The 17,952-nt window shown below is 46.8% G+C and overlaps 1 protein-coding gene across 1 annotated transcript in view; it reads left to right on the forward strand.

Moving 5' to 3' along the window:
• Positions 1-17,952, forward strand: part of AP2B1 (adaptor related protein complex 2 subunit beta 1) — a gene marked incomplete at its 3' end in the record, with an annotated part of 476,528 nt that overhangs the window by 44,892 nt on the left and 413,684 nt on the right. Inside the window, exon 2 of the mRNA XM_086951572.1 lies at positions 12,777-12,836. Coding sequence (XP_086807698.1) covers positions 12,800-12,836 — 37 coding nt within the window. The remainder of the gene's footprint in view (positions 1-12,776; positions 12,837-17,952) is intronic.

Below are 17,952 nucleotides of genomic sequence, written 5' to 3' on the forward strand. Positions count from 1 at the left end.
TAGAGCTTTTTAATATAGATAATAACATGTCCATTCCTAGTGTGGATCTGTCAAACGCTAGCAATGAAAGAGAGAATATAACTTGCCATATCGCTAGCTGGAATATTGCGGGAATTGTGGCCAAGGAAGATGCCTTAGGCTGGATTGATTTTGTGCATTTGTTTGACATCCTATGTTTTCAGGAAACATGGAGCAAAAAATTTAATGGCATTGACGGGTATGTGTCCTATGAGCTCCTAGCACTACCCTCATCTCATGGTAGAGCTAAAGGCGGTCTGTTGGTGTTAATTTCTGTCAAACTACCAATCCTTGTGAAAAAATTCGTTAACGTGGGGGCGCATTCGCAAATCCTATGGCTTACACAAGAACCAGGCAGAAACATCCTATTGATAAATTTCTACAATAATGTATTTGACAACACTAGACATTTAGTGATTAATGAACTAGATACGGCAGTGAACAATTTCGTGAGGAATTTTAATAATGTATTTGAATTTATTTTTGTGGGGGATTTTAATGTACCTGTGTGCCCATTATCCACCCAGAAAGTTTGTGGTGTGTATAATCGACAGGGGGAAGCTGAAGTTCATTTCCCACACCACACTTATGGGGAAACTTTGAATAATTTTATGATTCATTACGATTTGGAAATCTTGGATAATGCAAAAAATGACACGGGTGGAAATATTCCTACTTTTAAAGGAAGGGGCGCTAATACCGTTATTGATTTTATATGTATGTCATCAACTATTGCCCCGTTATGCCCGATGCCCAATGTGATAGATATTATGTTGAGTGACCATAACTGTTTGACTACTGAACTAACCTTCTGGGTAAAAAAGCATGTCTGTGAAAATGGTATTATCAATAATATCGAACCCCATAGACAGAATGGTTATAGATTGAGGTGGAAAGGAGAAAAAGCCGCTATAACTTCAGATTTAATTATATCTAGTTGTGTGACTGATATCACGGCAATCTTAGAATGTGTAGACACCTCGTCTGACAGTATTGATCACTTTAACAATATTAATTCCATTATTAACAATAAATTCACGAAAAAGGCGGGGTCTAAAGCAAGGTGTCCAAGGGGCTGGTTTGATCATGCTTGTTCCAATGCCCGCAAAGAACTCAAAGAGGCCCTTGCAGCCAAACCGAGGGACAAAGTTTTGGTGGTCCAACTCAGACAGGGTTTTAACACTACCCTGAAACGTAGAAAAGCTGAATTACAGCAAGAGGCCTGGGATAACCTCACCCTAGCGGCGGACACGAACAATTGTACCCTGTTCTGGTCCACGGTTAATAGCCCATTCCTAAAAGATGATAGGGTTCCTGAACTCACTTCTAACGTGAGCATGGACTCATGGATCCAACATTTTTCTAAAATCTTTGATTCTTGTAATTCAATAGATACCAATGGGGATAGGTGGCCCATCCTTGCCCTAGATATAACCATCAGTGAAACTATGGCTAGTATCAGAGCTAGCAAAGGAGGCAAGGCCCAGGGGCCAGATGGCGTTCCCATAGACGTGTACAAGACCGCCCCAGATATATGGGGGCCTTTGCTCACCAAAATCTTAAATACAGCTATTAGCGGTAATATACCGTCTACTTGGGAAGAGTCAATAATCATCCCTATTTTCAAGAAAGGAGACCGTGGGGATGCAAAAAACTATAGACCTATATCCTTATTGGATTCATCAGTTAAAATTATGAGTAGGGTCCTCCTTGTAAGATTAGAAGAGTGGGCTGAATCTAATGAGATTTTAAGTAATTGCCAGTTTGGCTTTAGAAAAGGCCGTGGTACTGTAGAACAGTGTCTGAATTTAGAGCTATTGGTGGGAAAATATACCAAGGCAAAAAACGGGTCGCTCTATCTCTGTTTCGCCGACCTTAGTAGTGCCTTTGATCTGGTAGATCACGCAATACTATGGGCCAAATTACTGGAGATGGGTGCCCCAGAGGGAATTATTTACTTCTTAGCCCGTTTGTATGAAAAACTTTGCACCAGTGTTCGCTATGGACCCAATGGGGAGTGTACCACTAAGTTCGGGATAGGAAGGGGCATCAGACAGGGGTGCGTTCTTGCGCCCCTGCTTTTTACCCTTTTTAGGTCTCGGAACTGCGAACAGATTGCGAAGCAATCTGTCGTTCCGAGACTCTTTTGTAATCATTCTGGCTTTCAAGGAGTCAAGGGAGACAGACAAATGAGGTGCACGCGCAACCTTGGAACTGGGATCAGGTCGCGCGCGCTTCCTGTCTCCCATGGCTCCTTGGAAGCAGACTCACACGCACGCACACACATACAGACCCCCCCTCCGCCCCCCCCGCCGCACATACACACACACTCACCCACACACACTCACACACACACATACAGAACATCCCCCCCTCGCCGCAGCTCATGCGCACGCACACAGAGACACCCCCACCCCTTCCTACCTCGTCTCGGCGTGTCTTTGCGCTCCATGGTGACGTTCGCCAAATGAGGGTGAGCACTGGACAGACTGTCTTGCACAAGGACGGGCAGGTGCACAGTCGTCAACAGGCCCCCAACAAGTCACCGAGCACCTAAGGAGGGGCACCCTCTTTCAACAGGACACACCGGCTTGCCCCAGTCGCGTGCCGTCCCTGCCTCTCAGATTACGTGCTAGCGCTCGCGCGCAGCCGCCGTTCACGGCTGTACGTTTTTGTGTCCCATAAAATGTGTCCTTCGAATATATTTGATTTAACGTTGCCACTAACGGGTTATGCTTTTTGGGTATTGAATGTATGTTTGTTTAATTTCACCACTTCATTCGTCTATAAACATGCGCTACTCCCCTTTGTCACTTGGGTCAGAGAAAAAAATAAAGATAATGTTTTGGTATTTTGGAAATGCCAAGTGCTAAGTGATTACGCCAACTCCATTTTGTACATTAATGCATCGTTGTGGTTACCGGTTCTATTATCACTTCAGCGTTTTCATATCGAGTCTTTTGTGGTAGTTTCGTCAACTTCTTGAAATTAGGGTCATTTTAAGAATGTGGGGGTCCTCGAACAAGAACTATACTTGGGGGAGGCTGTTCAGTTCAACTGTTTTGTTTATACTGTTTTATTTATTCTAATGCAAGTAGCATGGTGCTAAACAACATTGAATTTTATGCGAAATGTTGTGACGCAGTCATCTATACACAGGAACTATAAACGTCCCTTTCCCGGAGGTGCCGTGCGGGGTTTAAGGCTTGGAACGTGTGCCCTCTGGGCAAACTTGCCCATTTATGTAAAAGCCTGAGCTGTAACTTATCAAATATTTTACTTTGCGCACCCTCGTCCCCTTGCTTTACCCAGAAGTACATAGGGGCTTATTTACAAGCCCCTTGCTCTGCCGGTGCGCCACTTTTAATTGCGGGAAAAAGTGACTCAACGGTGGCGCAAGGGGCTTGTAAAAAGCCCCATAGTGTATATGTTTATACATTTTCGACTTGTTGTAGGATGCTAACCCACTTAGTGCAGATGAACCATAACCACTTAAGAAGATGTAGACAAAAACCTTCACATTAAATGTATTTTCCATATACTATGGCTTGCATAGTCTGATAATTACATTAGAAAAATTGGTCGTACTTTTCTGTATTTTCATCCGTTTGACCTAGCGTGCACGTGGTCGCACTTCCTTTTTCATGGAAGACAGTAAAATGTCTTGCATCCCCACCACTGCCATGCACACACAGACACCACCAGCAGAGTGCTGAGTAGTGAGTAGTGAGTTTCCAGAGTGCAGAGTAGTGAGTGCAGAGTAGTGAGTAGTGAGTGCAGAGTAGTGAGTGCAGAGTAGTGAGTGCAGAGTAGTGAGTGCTGAGTAGTGAGTGCACAGTAGTGAGTGCAGAGTAGTGAGTCGTGAGTGCAGAGTAGTGAGTGCATAGTAGTGAGTGCAGAGTAGTGAGTAGTGAGTGCACAGTAGTGAGTAGTGAGTGCAGAGTAGTGAGTAGTGAGTGCAGAGTAGTGAGTGCAGAGTAGTGAGTGCAGAGTAGTGAGTGCAGAGTAGTGAGTAGTGAGTGCAGAGTAGTGAGTAGTGAGTGCAGAGTAGTGAGTGCAGAGTAGTGAGTAGTGAGTGCAGAGTAGTGAGTAGTGAGTGCAGAGTAGTGAGTGCAGAGTAGTGAGTAGTGAGTGCAGAGTAGTGAGTGCAGAGTAGTGAGTAGTGAGTAGTGAGTGCAGAGTAGTGAGTAGTGAGTAGTGAGTAGTGAGTAGTGAGTGCAGAGTAGTGAGTAGTGAGTGCAGAGTAGTGAGTGCAGAGTAGTGAGTGCAGAGTAGTGAGTGCAGAGTAGTGAGTGCAGAGTAGTGAGTGCAGAGTAGTGAGTGCAGAGTAGTGAGTGCAGAGTAGTGAGTGCAGAGTAGTGAGTGCAGAGTAGTGAGTACAGAGTAGTGAGTGCAGAGTAGTGAGTGCAGAGTAGTGAGTAGTGAGTGCAGAGTAGTGAGTAGTGAGTGCAGAGTAGTGAGTGCAGAGTAGTGAGTGCAGAGTAGTGAGTAGTGAGTAGTGAGTAGTGAGTAGTGAGTAGTGAGTAGTGAGTAGTGAGTGCAGAGTAGTGAGTAGTGAGTGCAGAGTAGTGAGTAGTGAGTGCAGAGTAGTGAGTACAGAGTAGTGAGTAGTGAGTGCAGAGTAGTGAGTAGTGAGTGCAGAGTAGTGAGTAGTGAGTGCAGAGTAGTGAGTAGTGAGTGCAGAGTAGTGAGTGCAGAGTAGTGAGTGCAGAGTAGTGAGTAGTGAGTAGTGAGTAGTGAGTAGTGAGTAGTGAGTGCAGAGTAGTGAGTAGTGAGTGCAGAGTAGTGAGTAGTGAGTGCAGAGTAGTGAGTGCAGAGTAGTGAGTGCAGAGTAGTGAGTGCAGAGTAGTGAGTGCAGAGTAGTGAGTGCAGAGTAGTGAGTGCAGAGTAGTGAGTGCAGAGTAGTGAGTGCAGAGTAGTGAGTGCAGAGTAGTGAGTGCAGAGTAGTGAGTGCAGAGTAGTGAGTGCAGAGTAGTGAGTAGTGAGTGCAGAGTAGTGAGTAGTGAGTGCAGAGTAGTGAGTAGTGAGTGCAGAGTAGTGAGTGCAGAGTAGTGAGTGCAGAGTAGTGAGTGCAGAGTAGTGAGTGCAGAGTAGTGAGTGCAGAGTAGTGAGTGCAGAGTAGTGAGTGCAGAGTAGTGAGTGCAGAGTAGTGAGTAGTGAGTGCAGAGTAGTGAGTGCAGAGTAGTGAGTGCAGAGTAGTGAGTGCAGAGTAGTGAGTGCAGAGTAGTGAGTGCAGAGTAGTGAGTGCAGAGTAGTGAGTGCAGAGTAGTGAGTGCAGAGAGTAGTGAGTGCTGAGTAGTGAGTGCACAGTAGTGAGTAGTGAGTCCAGAGTAGTGAGTCCAGAGTAGTGAGTGCAGAGTAGTGAGTCCAGAGTAGTGAGTAGTGAGTGCTGAGTAGTGAGTGCAGAGTAGTGAGTAGTGAGTGCAGAGTAGTGAGTACAGAGTAGTGAGTACAGAGTAGTGAGTACAGAGTAGTGAGTACAGAGTAGTGAGTACAGAGTAGTGAGTACAGAGTAGTGAGTACAGAGTAGTGAGTACAGAGTAGTGAGTACAGAGTAGTGAGTGCAGAGTAGTGAGTGCAGAGTAGTGAGTACAGAGTGCAGAGTAGTGAGTACAGAGTAGTGAGTACAGAGTAGTGAGTACAGAGTAGTGAGTACAGAGTAGTGAGTACAGAGTAGTGAGTACAGAGTAGTGAGTACAGAGTAGTGAGTACAGAGTAGTGAGTACAGAGTAGTGAGTACAGAGTAGTGAGTACAGAGTAGTGAGTGCAGAGTAGTGAGTGCAGAGTAGTGAGTGCAGAGTAGTGAGTGCAGAGTAGTGAGTAGTGAGTGCAGAGTAGTGAGTACAGAGTAGTGAGTACAGAGTAGTGAGTACAGAGTAGTGAGTACAGAGTAGTGAGTACAGAGTAGTGAGTGCAGAGTAGTGAGTAGTGAGTGCAGAGTAGTGAGTAGTGAGTAGTGAGTGCAGAGTAGTGAGTAGTGAGTAGTGAGTGCAGAGTAGTGAGTAGTGAGTGCAGAGTAGTGAGTACAGAGTAGTGAGTGCAGAGTAGTGAGTACAGAGTAGTGAGTGCAGAGTAGTGAGTGCAGAGTAGTGAGTACAGAGTGCAGAGTAGTGAGTACAGAGTAGTGAGTACAGAGTAGTGAGTACAGAGTAGTGAGTACAGAGTAGTGAGTACAGAGTAGTGAGTACAGAGTAGTGAGTACAGAGTAGTGAGTACAGAGTAGTGAGTACAGAGTAGTGAGTACAGAGTAGTGAGTACAGAGTAGTGAGTGCAGAGTAGTGAGTGCAGAGTAGTGAGTGCAGAGTAGTGAGTGCAGAGTAGTGAGTAGTGAGTGCAGAGTAGTGAGTACAGAGTAGTGAGTACAGAGTAGTGAGTACAGAGTAGTGAGTACAGAGTAGTGAGTACAGAGTAGTGAGTGCAGAGTAGTGAGTAGTGAGTGCAGAGTAGTGAGTAGTGAGTAGTGAGTGCAGAGTAGTGAGTAGTGAGTAGTGAGTGCAGAGTAGTGAGTAGTGAGTGCAGAGTAGTGAGTACAGAGTAGTGAGTGCAGAGTAGTGAGTACAGAGTAGTGAGTGCAGAGTAGTGAGTGCAGAGTAGTGAGTGCAGAGTAGTGAGTGCAGAGTAGTGAGTGCAGAGTAGTGAGTGCAGAGTAGTGAGTGCAGAGTAGTGAGTGCAGAGTAGTGAGTGCAGAGTAGTGAGTGCAGAGTAGTGAGTGCAGAGTAGTGAGTGCAGAGTAGTGAGTAGTGAGTGCAGAGTAGTGAGTACAGAGTAGTGAGTACAGAGTAGTGAGTACAGAGTAGTGAGTACAGAGTAGTGAGTACAGAGTAGTGAGTGCAGAGTAGTGAGTAGTGAGTGCAGAGTAGTGAGTAGTGAGTAGTGAGTGCAGAGTAGTGAGTAGTGAGTAGTGAGTGCAGAGTAGTGAGTAGTGAGTGCAGAGTAGTGAGTACAGAGTAGTGAGTGCAGAGTAGTGAGTACAGAGTAGTGAGTGCAGAGTAGTGAGTAGTGAGTGCAGAGTAGTGAGTAGTGAGTGCACAGTAGTGAGTAGTGAGTGCACAGTAGTGAGTGCACAGTAGTGAGTGCAGAGTAGTGAGTGCAGAGTAGTGAGTGCAGAGTAGTGAGTAGTGAGTGCAGAGTAGTGAGTAGTGAGTGCAGAGTAGTGAGTAGTGAGTGCAGAGTAGTGAGTAGTGAGTGCAGAGTAGTGAGTAGTGAGTGCAGAGTAGTGAGTAGTGAGTGCAGAGTAGTGAGTAGTGAGTGCAGAGCAGTGAGTGCAGAGCAGTGAGTGCAGAGCAGTGAGTGCAGAGCAGTGAGTGCAGAGCAGTGAGTGCAGAGCAGTGAGTGCAGAGCAGTGAGTGTGCAGGGTGAACAATTCCAATCCATACCACATAATTCCATTACACACCACATGCATACACTCCATAACACATGGCTAAAAGGCATTGCCATTTACAATGCCATTAGCTCTAACTCAAATAAATCCGAGACCTATTGCATTTCCAATGCTTGTTATTAATGAGGTTGAATCTGCCCTGCAGGCAGTCGCTGCAGATGCCCCTAGAGTTAATAATTTTAACATACCAGTACTACTCTATGCGGATGACGCAGTGTTACTGTCTAGGACACCCTTGGGCCTTCAACGCTTAATGGATTGTTTTGTATCCTTCATTAAGAATAGGAAACTGGTGATTATTAAGGCTAAGACTTATGTAATGGAATGCAGCTCTGGAAAAGTTAAAAGAAATGGGAAAACCCACTATGTTATTGATGGTGAACCAGTGAAAAAAGTTGACAACTTTTGCTATTTGGGAATTACCTTTTCTCATAATGGGAGCTGGGCCACTGAACATAAGGTGGTCAGAACTAAGATGACTAGGAGCGCGAACGGGGTCTTTCTGTTTGCCAAGAAACTGGGAAATAGACGTATTAAAGATATGTTAAACATCTATAAATCAAAATGTCTTTCTGCTGCCCTTTACGGGGCAGGAGTCTGGGGGGTGTCATCTGCAAAGAGCTTACAGGTAGAGGAGAACCTCTTCCTGAAAAAGCTCCTATGCTTACCCAGGTCTACTTCCAACTCCTTGGTTTACAATGAAACAGGGATTCAAGCCCTAAATGATATGATCATGTTAAGGCCCATTCTACTGTGGCGCTCGATCTGGCTCAGTGATGGTACCACACTGAACAGAGCAATTATTAAGGACTGCCTTTCATTGGACCAACACTTGAAGATCCCCTGGATCGGTTACATTATTGATCGTGTACAAAATCTATTTGGAATCAATGTTTTAATGGACCCCTACAGGCTTTCGGAAATCCCCAAATCTGATGTGAAAACAATATTTTTAAATCACTGTAATGAAAGGCATCACTTAGAGGACTCTAATTTAACAACTTGTGTACTATACAATAGCATGAATGAATTTACCGGTTTCAGACCATATTTATCACAGGTGACTAGAACCTCACACCAGTTTGTACTGACCAGAATGAGGATGGGTATAGCACATCATCTGGTCGCGTGGCCTAACATTAAATCGCGCCCTGTTGGTCCCTGTAAATGTGACAATAAGTCTGAACAATGCACTAAGCACTTTTTGTTAACATGTGACTTGTACACTGAGTTAAGGAAATTCTACTTGAAGCCACTATTCATTAGATTTGGAGCGAGAGACACTACAGAGGCTATGAAATTGATTTTTAATCTGAATCATGCGGACATTTGTTTTTTTACTGCATCTTTTTTATATAAAGCGATTAGCGCCAGGAAAAGTATGTGTTTTTAAACAATTTCTGTACATTTTAAATATTTATTCCATCCCCCTCTGGATATTTTGCAATATGTGTTTCTTTTTTCTTTGATCGATAGTGTATATATATTGTATATTATGTTTGCCTCTAAGAAATTGTATGAATTGTCTTTTTTATTTGTGCTTTTATGGACATGTTTCTTAAATGTTCCGAATAAAGCTTTATGAAATGAAGTTAAGAATGTATTCAACGGGAATCTTTTAGCTTCCAGTTTGAAAGCAGTCGTTGAGGATATTCTGCGTACTTCCGGAGGAAGAGAGTTCCATATCTTTGGGGCAGCAGGATGAGTGGTTTTAAGAGGAAAGTGTTGGCGCTTCTTGAGGCTTTACCACCCCAGGATAATTCAAGCTTTTGCGTTGGGTACCTGGGAGTTTTGAAATGCAGGGCTTTGTGCGTCAGAACAGCAATCTTTAACTGAATTCGAGCTTCGTAGGGCAACCATTTAAGGGATTGTAGGACTGGGAATATGTGCTCATTTCGTTTGGTACCTTTAACCAGTCTAGACGCAGCAGTGATGCCCTTAGTGGAGCCAGGGTGTATTTGGGAAGGCCACAGAGCGTAGCGCTGCCGTAGTCTAGCCTCAGCAAGACAAGCGCTTTGACCACCTGCTTGAAATCAGATTGTGGAAGGAATGGTTTGATAAGTGTCCTCATCAAGTGCTTAGCTCCCTTACACACATTGCTGATGTGATTTTATATATTCAGGTGCTTGTCCAGGGTGATTCCGAGAGATTTGATGAGAGGTGTGCAGTTGAAAGCAGTGAAGTGATTCAGCCAAAGGTTTGGCTTGGGAATGTGGTTCGGAGGAGAGATGAGAAGGAATTTAGTCTTAGAGGTGTTGAGCAGGAGATGGTTCTCAGTTAACCAATTCTGAGTAGACGTTAGGGTAGTGTTGAGTGAGATGTTATCCGGGGATGAGGTGTTCAGATAAAGTTGTGTATTGCCCGCATACATATTGTAGAGAATGTTTGTGGAATTTAGTGAATTAGCTAATGGTTCCAAGAAAAGGTTGAAGAGGATAGGAGAAAGGGCTGACACTTGGGGGACACCCATGAGTACTGGAGAAGGCTGGGAGAAGGAGTGGTTTGCCTTGACTTTTTGTGATCTGCTCCACAGGTCAAAAACCTATCGATCAAGGCGATCCAATAATTTAGTAAGTCGGAACCCAATTCTTAACCCCTTCCATGCTGATGACAGAACGGTTCCGTCATCAGCTACGGGTGAGCTGTGCTGATGACGGAACCGTTCCGTCATGACTCCGCCCGCGCAAGGCGGAGTCAGCACAGGCGGAAAATACGCCCCGCACGGAAGGGGTTAACTGTATGCTGGAGACTTATTTTTTCATTGTATTTTGTTTGTGATTTTTATGGCTCTCGTAACTAAAAGATTGGATACATCCCAGACAACCTTGGGAATAATGGCTCTAAATAACAGTGATTGCCCATGCATTAGTGATAATAATTATCAAATTTAGAAGATCCATGAAATGGGGTGTGATGGAGTGTTTGGATTAAGGAATTGGCATGAGTAACTCTTTTAAATTCAGTATAGTCACTGGTATGATGTAGCAACAGTTGTTAATAAAAGCTGTTACCCACTGATGCTTTGTCATAAAGGCCTTCCAGGCTGCTGTTGCTGGGCTTTCCTAGATCCTGTTAGAGAAGTGCTGAAACAGCAGTGCTTCAGGAGAAGAGGGTGCAGGGAACGGTAGAGAATGCGTGTTCCTGGATGGCCAGGTATTTATTTAGTTTTTACATTCTGGACACGAGAGCAGGGCCGGACTGGGAAGCAAAACCAACCCTGGCAAAGTGCTCGGCCGGCCCCCCCCTGGGGTTGGGGGTGCCGCCGAGCTCTTTGCCGGGGCCGGTTTTCGGCCGATTTTGTTACATGGCCGATATTGCAGCTATGCTGCAGAAATGGCCCTGTAACAAAAACGGCCCCCGGGGCCCAAAACCGGCCCCCACCACCCTTGCGGCGCACCCGGGGATTGCGCGGTGCCCGCAACGGCCAGTCCGGGCCTGCACGAGAGGCCATGTTATATATACTACCCCATTACTCCTCTGCGACTGAAATAGAGAAACAGTAGCAGATGATTTTGGTGGCTATAAATAACCTAAAATACACATGGGTAAAAGTGAATTACGGGGATATTGTTTACCTCAGGGTTCTAAGAGACATCACTGGCAACTTTATATATTTTTTAGTAGTAGTAACTTTATTGCATAGATGTAATAAAATATCAGCTACAATCATAAAACAACAAAATCAGTACGAATACTAAAATAAGAAGTTCCAACCATTGATTTAAAGACATAAACTATCCAAGATAGCAATATGCACTGTCTAAAAAATTCACACGCTTCCAAATAAATTGCATATAATTAGCAGAAAAACAGCATCTTATTGCTTCATGAATTGTTCCTCAGTTTGCTTTTATAAAACCAAGCTTCAAGTGCCTTTTGCTCGCGTGTAGTAAAAATGGACACAAACTCACTTTGTGTTGTAAAGATTTATTCTTATAGCCACAGAGGCAATACAGTCTAAGTGGGTGTCAATTCTTGATTCATGATTCTTCAGATTGGGCAATCGGTATACAAAGAAGGCAGAACCTCAAATACTTAAACTTAAAAACAGGATTTAAAGTTCATGAGAGAAATAAATCCCTGAGCTGTATTCATGTAGGTGTCAAAGATGGAATCTGAATGTTTGTGAACTGTCTGTTGTGACGACTGCTACTACTACCACATACAACTTGAGCTTCAATCTCACTGTCTATCTGATATCACTGACCCCACCCCCAGTGAAAAACATCCCTGTTATTCACTGCTACCCATCTATTATTCTATACATAATTAGCAATAGTTATTTTTGACAGGTGAGCTGGCAGGTCCCAGACTTAAACATCTATTTATTTACTCTTCAAATTACAGCGTCTCTACTCCTAGGATAAAGGTGAAATTAGGCAATTATTATTCGAAATACTTTCATAAAATGAATAGTTCATAGCAGGATGGTAGCCTAGCCCCCCTTCTTTTAAACATGTATCCTTTGTCTCTTCCCCTAGGTTGGACCAGCATAGATTAAATGCCTTCGAAGACTGATGTGCTCAGTTGCTGTACTTTCCTGATGATACATTTTAATTAGTCTTCAATTTCCCCAACTATTAAGTGTTACAAAAGTCATGACAAAACAAGAATTGACAAAGTCAAAAGGCAGGCATCTTATTAGCAATGTCATTGCTTGTTTCGTATCATGAAAGTCTAGTTGAAATCTCAGATGCAGGTCAGAAATTTGGCCACTGATTTAGTATACATATAAACAAAGAAAAGTTGATCCTTCTTGTATAACAACCTAATAAGTAGTAGATCGCAAAGATAACGGTTTGAATGTATGAATTGCAGGATCAGGGCAAACTTAAGCTTGTTATCGATTTGTATTTTTTCATATTGGGCAAATGTGGCAATTGTTACCCAGTTGTTTTGATTAGGGTTCCTTCAATTACGTGATCATGGCTGTGTTTAATTTTGTAACTAATTGTTAAAAATGTTCAGCAACTTTTTTTTGGGTAGCTATGTATATGATCGATGCCCTAAGCAACTAGTCTGCATAGGTAAAAAAGACCTTTCAACTGAACTGTACATTTTAATGATAAATGTTCACCCTTCTTCTGAATTAAATGCGATTTTGACTTTTAACTGTCAGCTTGACTAAGCTGTAGGAATTATTGTGGCCAAAAAAAGTCATTATTTATGTGACATCATGTCTGAAAATACAATTTCTACCTTAATTCCTCTTTTAACATGGATGCTTTTAATTGACTTTTCCAAGGATATGGCTTCACTTACTGTTGTATTGCACCCCTAGTGTGATCCTAAAATAGAGTTGTCTTTTGTATAGATACTAGGCCTAGAAACGCAACCTGTCTTTCCTAACAGTCCTCATAATTTGTTTTTCCAGGTGTTTTTTGAACAGTCGGAAGCATGACAGACTCCAAATATTTCACAACCAACAAAAAAGGTAAGTCCTAAAAGCTATAATTCTCTGCATCTTTGTGCTTTTATTTGTTATCTTTAGTAAAGTCCACAAAAGGTTCCAAAACAAAAGTAGTCTGATTCTGTGATGTAAACTAGTCTAGTGAAAGTACTCCACAATATTCTGTTTACCTACATGTTTTCTCACACTTAGGGCCTGAATGCGATGACAGAGGGACCGCAGCCAACAGCCCGTCGCTGGCGGCCCCACCGCCATCGTAATAATGTTTTCCGCCTGCCACATTAGGATCGCGGGTGGATGGGTGGCGATCGGAGAGACTGACCACTATCAATCTGATGGCCTCAAGGAGAGCCTGTCGGACCCCTGGAGGTGAATCCAATCCCTACAATGGTGGCGGTGCCTGCCAGGCACCGCATTAGGGATTATGATGTCTCTCCCCGCCAGGAGGTTTACCCACCATGAAACGGCTGGCAGAAGGGACATTGGGAGCTCGTAGCGGGCTCCCCTTCCTCCCTGGCCATCAGCTGTGGGTTTTAAGGGTAGGTGCCCCCCTAAATATCTCTGCACCGTGTTGCAGGCACCGCATGGTGTCTGCCAAATAGTGCAGGGATTTGTGTAGTGTCCCCTTTTTGTACTGTGGTGTGTGCTGCAGCCTCCGCACCAATAAATAATGTAGGCATTTGCGACCGCCATGGTGGCAGTCGCATCCTAATGCCTGTTGCTGGACCACAGACATCCTGTCGGGTGGTCCCACCTCCAATAGGATGGCGGTCGGACGAACAGCCATCATAATCAGGCCCTTATATAGTTGTTCGTTTTATAACATTCTACATTGCAACTCTCTTGTGCTATGAAATCTGGTTTAGAAACAAGGTGCCCTAGATTAGAGAACTTGTACCGCTCGCTCACTATCTACCACACACATTCATCACATTTTAGTGTAGTTTGACTTCACACCTAGTGTTTCATTTAACTCTCAATTTCGTGTCCCCCCTCAATGCCCAAAGCTTACCTCAAATCTACCATTGGTACCTAATAATTTAACCCTCCAATTATGCATCTGTTTTCTCTGACTACAAACAGCGCTACCTCCCTTTTCCTCCCCTTTCTCCTCCAAGTGCTGCCTTCCTTCTCCACACCTTGAGCTGCCTTAAAAGGGCTTCCTCCCCTCTCACGAAGCCAGTCTTCCCTTACTCTCCCAAGGACTTTCGCACCTTATCTTGCACCACCCGAGCAATACCTCCCTTTAACCACCTTGAGGTAGCCTCTCTCCCCTTCAACCCTCCTGTGCTCGCTACCTTAGCCCACCCTGCGAGCTTCCACCATTCAATCCTTTCCGAGTGCACCTTCCTCTGAGGGCTGCCTCCTCTTATCCCCCGCACACCTCCTTCCCTTGAGAGCTGCCACCCCTTACCACCACTGAGGGATGCTTTCCCATACCTGCTGTCCCCCTGAGGTTTGCCTCCCCTTATGCCCACGAGGACTAACTTTCCTAGCCCTCTAGGGATGCGTCTGCTTAACTGCGAGGGCTGAATTCCTTTACCCTGCCCCACCATAGCCCGCCTCGAGGAATGCCTCCTCTTAGCACCCTACCCTACAGCAGAGAGCTGCTCCAATTAAACCCCCCTCTGATGCCTGCTTTCCCATGACTCCTCTGCTGTGGACTCCTCCCTACCCCCCCACCGCCCACTCCCCAAAACACACACAGAAGGGCTTGACCACCAATCAACAAAAGGATCCTGTTCAAATCCTGTTTAAATCAAGTTGCATTGCCTTTGTAATGTTCCAATAGGTGGGGTCAAAATTGCTGAGGGCAGGGGGGTATTCAAGAAATGCATTCCCATCCAAAACATAAAGTCACATAATAAGGCTTTGTGTGCAATTCCCAAAACAAAATGCTCTTAAGCAGGGGGGGTGGGGGTGGAGGGTGCTGTCCACATTCAAAGAGCCTTACTCTGTAAATCGTTACTTCTTGAACTGCGTCTTGAACCATCTTCCTATAGCTTTACTCTGTCTTACTGTGCCCACTTCACAGTACCAAGAGAGACGTTTACAGTGAAAGTGAGGTTTTACAAAGTGCTTAAAATAAATAAACCTCAAGCAAAGTACTCTGAACATCATTGAAGTCATCTTAGTACTTCTGTGAGCCAAAAATGAGGCTGTTTCCAACCCATCATCTTGTGCACCTGTCTCCCCACACCCAGCTTATGAATCCTCTCCTGGTGGACTTAGTAGAGTGGTGGTTCTCTGCTCCCCACAGCAGATTTATCCTCTACCCAGATGCACCAGTGTCTGACTAACCTTATTCCAAATTGTGAGAAAGTGCCATCTTTCTTGCATTGGTATGCCACCACTTTTTGCTGAACTGCTGATGTGCCTTGACTGAGTGTGCCCTGGGCTCCTGCCAACCAGGTACCCGGGGCCTGTGTTCCTTCCCTAAAACTGTATTGAACCTAAAGCCCAATTGGCATCTCTGGCCACCTATCAGCCCCTAGTAAATGATACCCATGGCCTGTTGACCAGAGAAGACCCCTAAGGGCTGCAGCACCTATTGTGCCACCCTTAATCAATCAATCAATCAGTGACACTTATAAAGCGCGCTACATACCCGTAGGGTCTCAAGGCGCTGGGGAGGGGGGGTGCCGCTACTGCTCGAACAGCCAGGTCTTCAGCTTCTTCCTGAAGGAGAGGTGGTCTTGGGTTAGGCGCAGGTCGGACGGGAGGGAGTTCCAGGTCTTGGCGGCCAGGTAGGAGAAGGACCTTCCTCCTGTAGTCGCTCTTCGGATGCGGGGGACGGCGGCGAGGGCGTGGTTGGCTGATCGGAGGTGGCGTTTGGGAGCGTAGAAGTTGACTCGGCTGTTGAGGTAGCTCGGGCCTTGGTCGTGTAGGGCTTTGTGTGCGTGGGTGAGGAGGCGGAAGGTGATTCTCTTGTTGATGGGGAGCCAGTGAAGGTCTCTCAGATGTCCGGAGATGTGGCTGGACCGTGGGATGTCGAGGATGAGTCTGGCTGAGGCGTTTTGGATCCGCTGGAGTCTCTTCTGGAGCTTGGCGGTGGTCCCGGCGTAGAGGGCGTTGCCGTAGTCCAGTCGGCTGGTGACGAGGGCCTGGGTGACGGTCTTCCTGGTCTCTGAGGGGATCCACCAGAAGATCTTCCGTAGCATGCGTAGGATGTTGAAGCAAGCCGAGGAGACGCTGTTGACTTGTCTGGTCATGGAGAGGGAGGAGTCCAGGATGAAGCCCAGGTTTCGTGCATGGTCTGTCGGTTTGGGTGCGGTGCCCAGGGCGGGAGGCCACCAGGAGTCGTCCCAGGCGGAGGGTGAAGAGCCCAGGATGAGGACCTCCGTCTTGTCCGAGTTCAGTTTCAGGCGGCTGGTCGTCATCCACTCGGCTACCTCTTTCATCCCTTCGTGCAGGTTGGCTCTGGCGGCGGCGGGGTTGTTGGTCAGGGAGAGGATCAGCTGGGTGTCGTCGGCGTAGGAGATGATGCTGAGGTGGTGTTTGCGTACGATGGCCGCGAGGGGGCTCATGTAGACGTTGAAGAGGGTGGGGCTCAGTGATGATCCTTGGGGGACGCCGCAGATGACTTCGGAGGCCTCTGACTTGTACGGTGGTAGGCGGACTCGCTGTGTTCTTCCGTCGAGGAAGGAGATGATCCATTCCAGCGCCTTGTCCCGGATTCCGATGTTGCTGAGGCGCCGTATTAGGGTGCGGTGGCAGACCGTGTCGAATGCCGCGGAGAGGTCTAGGAGGATGAGGGCCGCTGTTTCTCCATTGTCCATCAGGGCTCGGATGTCATCGGTGGCGGCGATGAGGGCGGTCTCGGTGCTGTGTTTGGCTCGGAAGCCGGACTGTGAGGGGTCGAGGGATCCGTTCGTCTCGAGGAAGGCGGCCATCTGCTTGTTGACGGTCTTCTCGATGACTTTGGCTGGAAACGGGAGAAGCGAGATGGGGCGGTAGTTCTTGAGGTCGGTGGGGTCCGCTGTTGGTTTCTTGAGTAGAGCGCTGAGTTCGGCGTGTTTCCAGCTTTCGGGGAAGATGGCGGTGTCGAAGGATGTGTTGATGATGTCTCGCAGGTGGGGTGCGATGACAGCGTCGGCCTTGTTGAAGACGTGGTGAGGGCAGGGGTCGGTTGGTGATCCGGAGTGGATGGAGTTCATCGTGCGGATGGTGTCTTCTGTGCTGATCGGGGTCCAGGCGTGGAGGGTGGTGGTGGGGGGGGGTGGCAGGTCGGTCGTGGTGTGCGTTGGTTGGTTGTTGAAGCTGCTGTGTATGTCCGTGATCTTGTTGTGGAAGTATGAGGCGAGGGAGTTGCAGAGGTCTTGCGATGGGGTGATGTCGTTGTTTCCTGCGCTGGGGTTGGAAAGCTCTTTCACGATGTTGAAGAGTTCCTTGCTGTTGTGTGCGTTGTTGTCCAGCCGGTCCTTGAATGCTGTTCTCTTGGCGGCGCGGATCAGCTGGTGGTGTTTCCGGGTGGCCAGTTTGTAGGAGGTCCTGTTGTCCGGTGTCGGGTCCCTTTTCCAGACTTTCTCGAGGGCTCGGCAGTTCTTCTTGGAGCTCTTGAGTTCGTCGGTGAACCATGGGGCCTTCTTGCTGCCGGGTCTGCTGGGCGGGGTCCTCAGCGGGGCGAGTTCGTCCGCGCAGTTGCTGATCCACTTCGTGATGTTGTCGGCGGCCTGGCTGGGGTTCGCTGAGCTGGCAGGAGGGTGTTGGCTCAGGGAGGTGGCTAGCTGGTCTGCTGTGATCTTGTTCCAGCTTCTGCGGGCGGCCTGTTGCTGGTGTTGGTGGGTCGTCGTTCTCTTGAAGGTGAAGTGGATGCAGCTGTGGTCCGTCCATTGAAGCTCTGTGGCGTGGCTGAAGTTGATGTCTGTGCTGGATGAGAAGACGGCGTCGAGTGTGTGTCCGGCGAGGTGGGTGGGGGTGGACACCAGTTGCTTGAGTCCCAGGTTGGCGAGGTTGTCGAGCAGGGTGCTGGTGTTGTGGTCGTTGTTGTTCTCCAGGTGGAAGTTCAGGTCCCCCAGGAGGATGTAGTCAGCGGAGGGGAGGGCATGCGGGCTGACGAAGTCGGCGATGTCCTCGCTGAATTGCGTGCGTGGTCCAGGGGGTCGGTAGATCAGGGTGCCTCTGAGGGTGGTGTTCGGGT

This window comes from Lissotriton vulgaris, unplaced genomic scaffold (assembly GCF_964263255.1).
Source record: "Lissotriton vulgaris unplaced genomic scaffold, aLisVul1.2 SCAFFOLD_972, whole genome shotgun sequence".
Lineage (NCBI taxonomy): Eukaryota > Metazoa > Chordata > Amphibia > Caudata > Salamandridae > Lissotriton > Lissotriton vulgaris.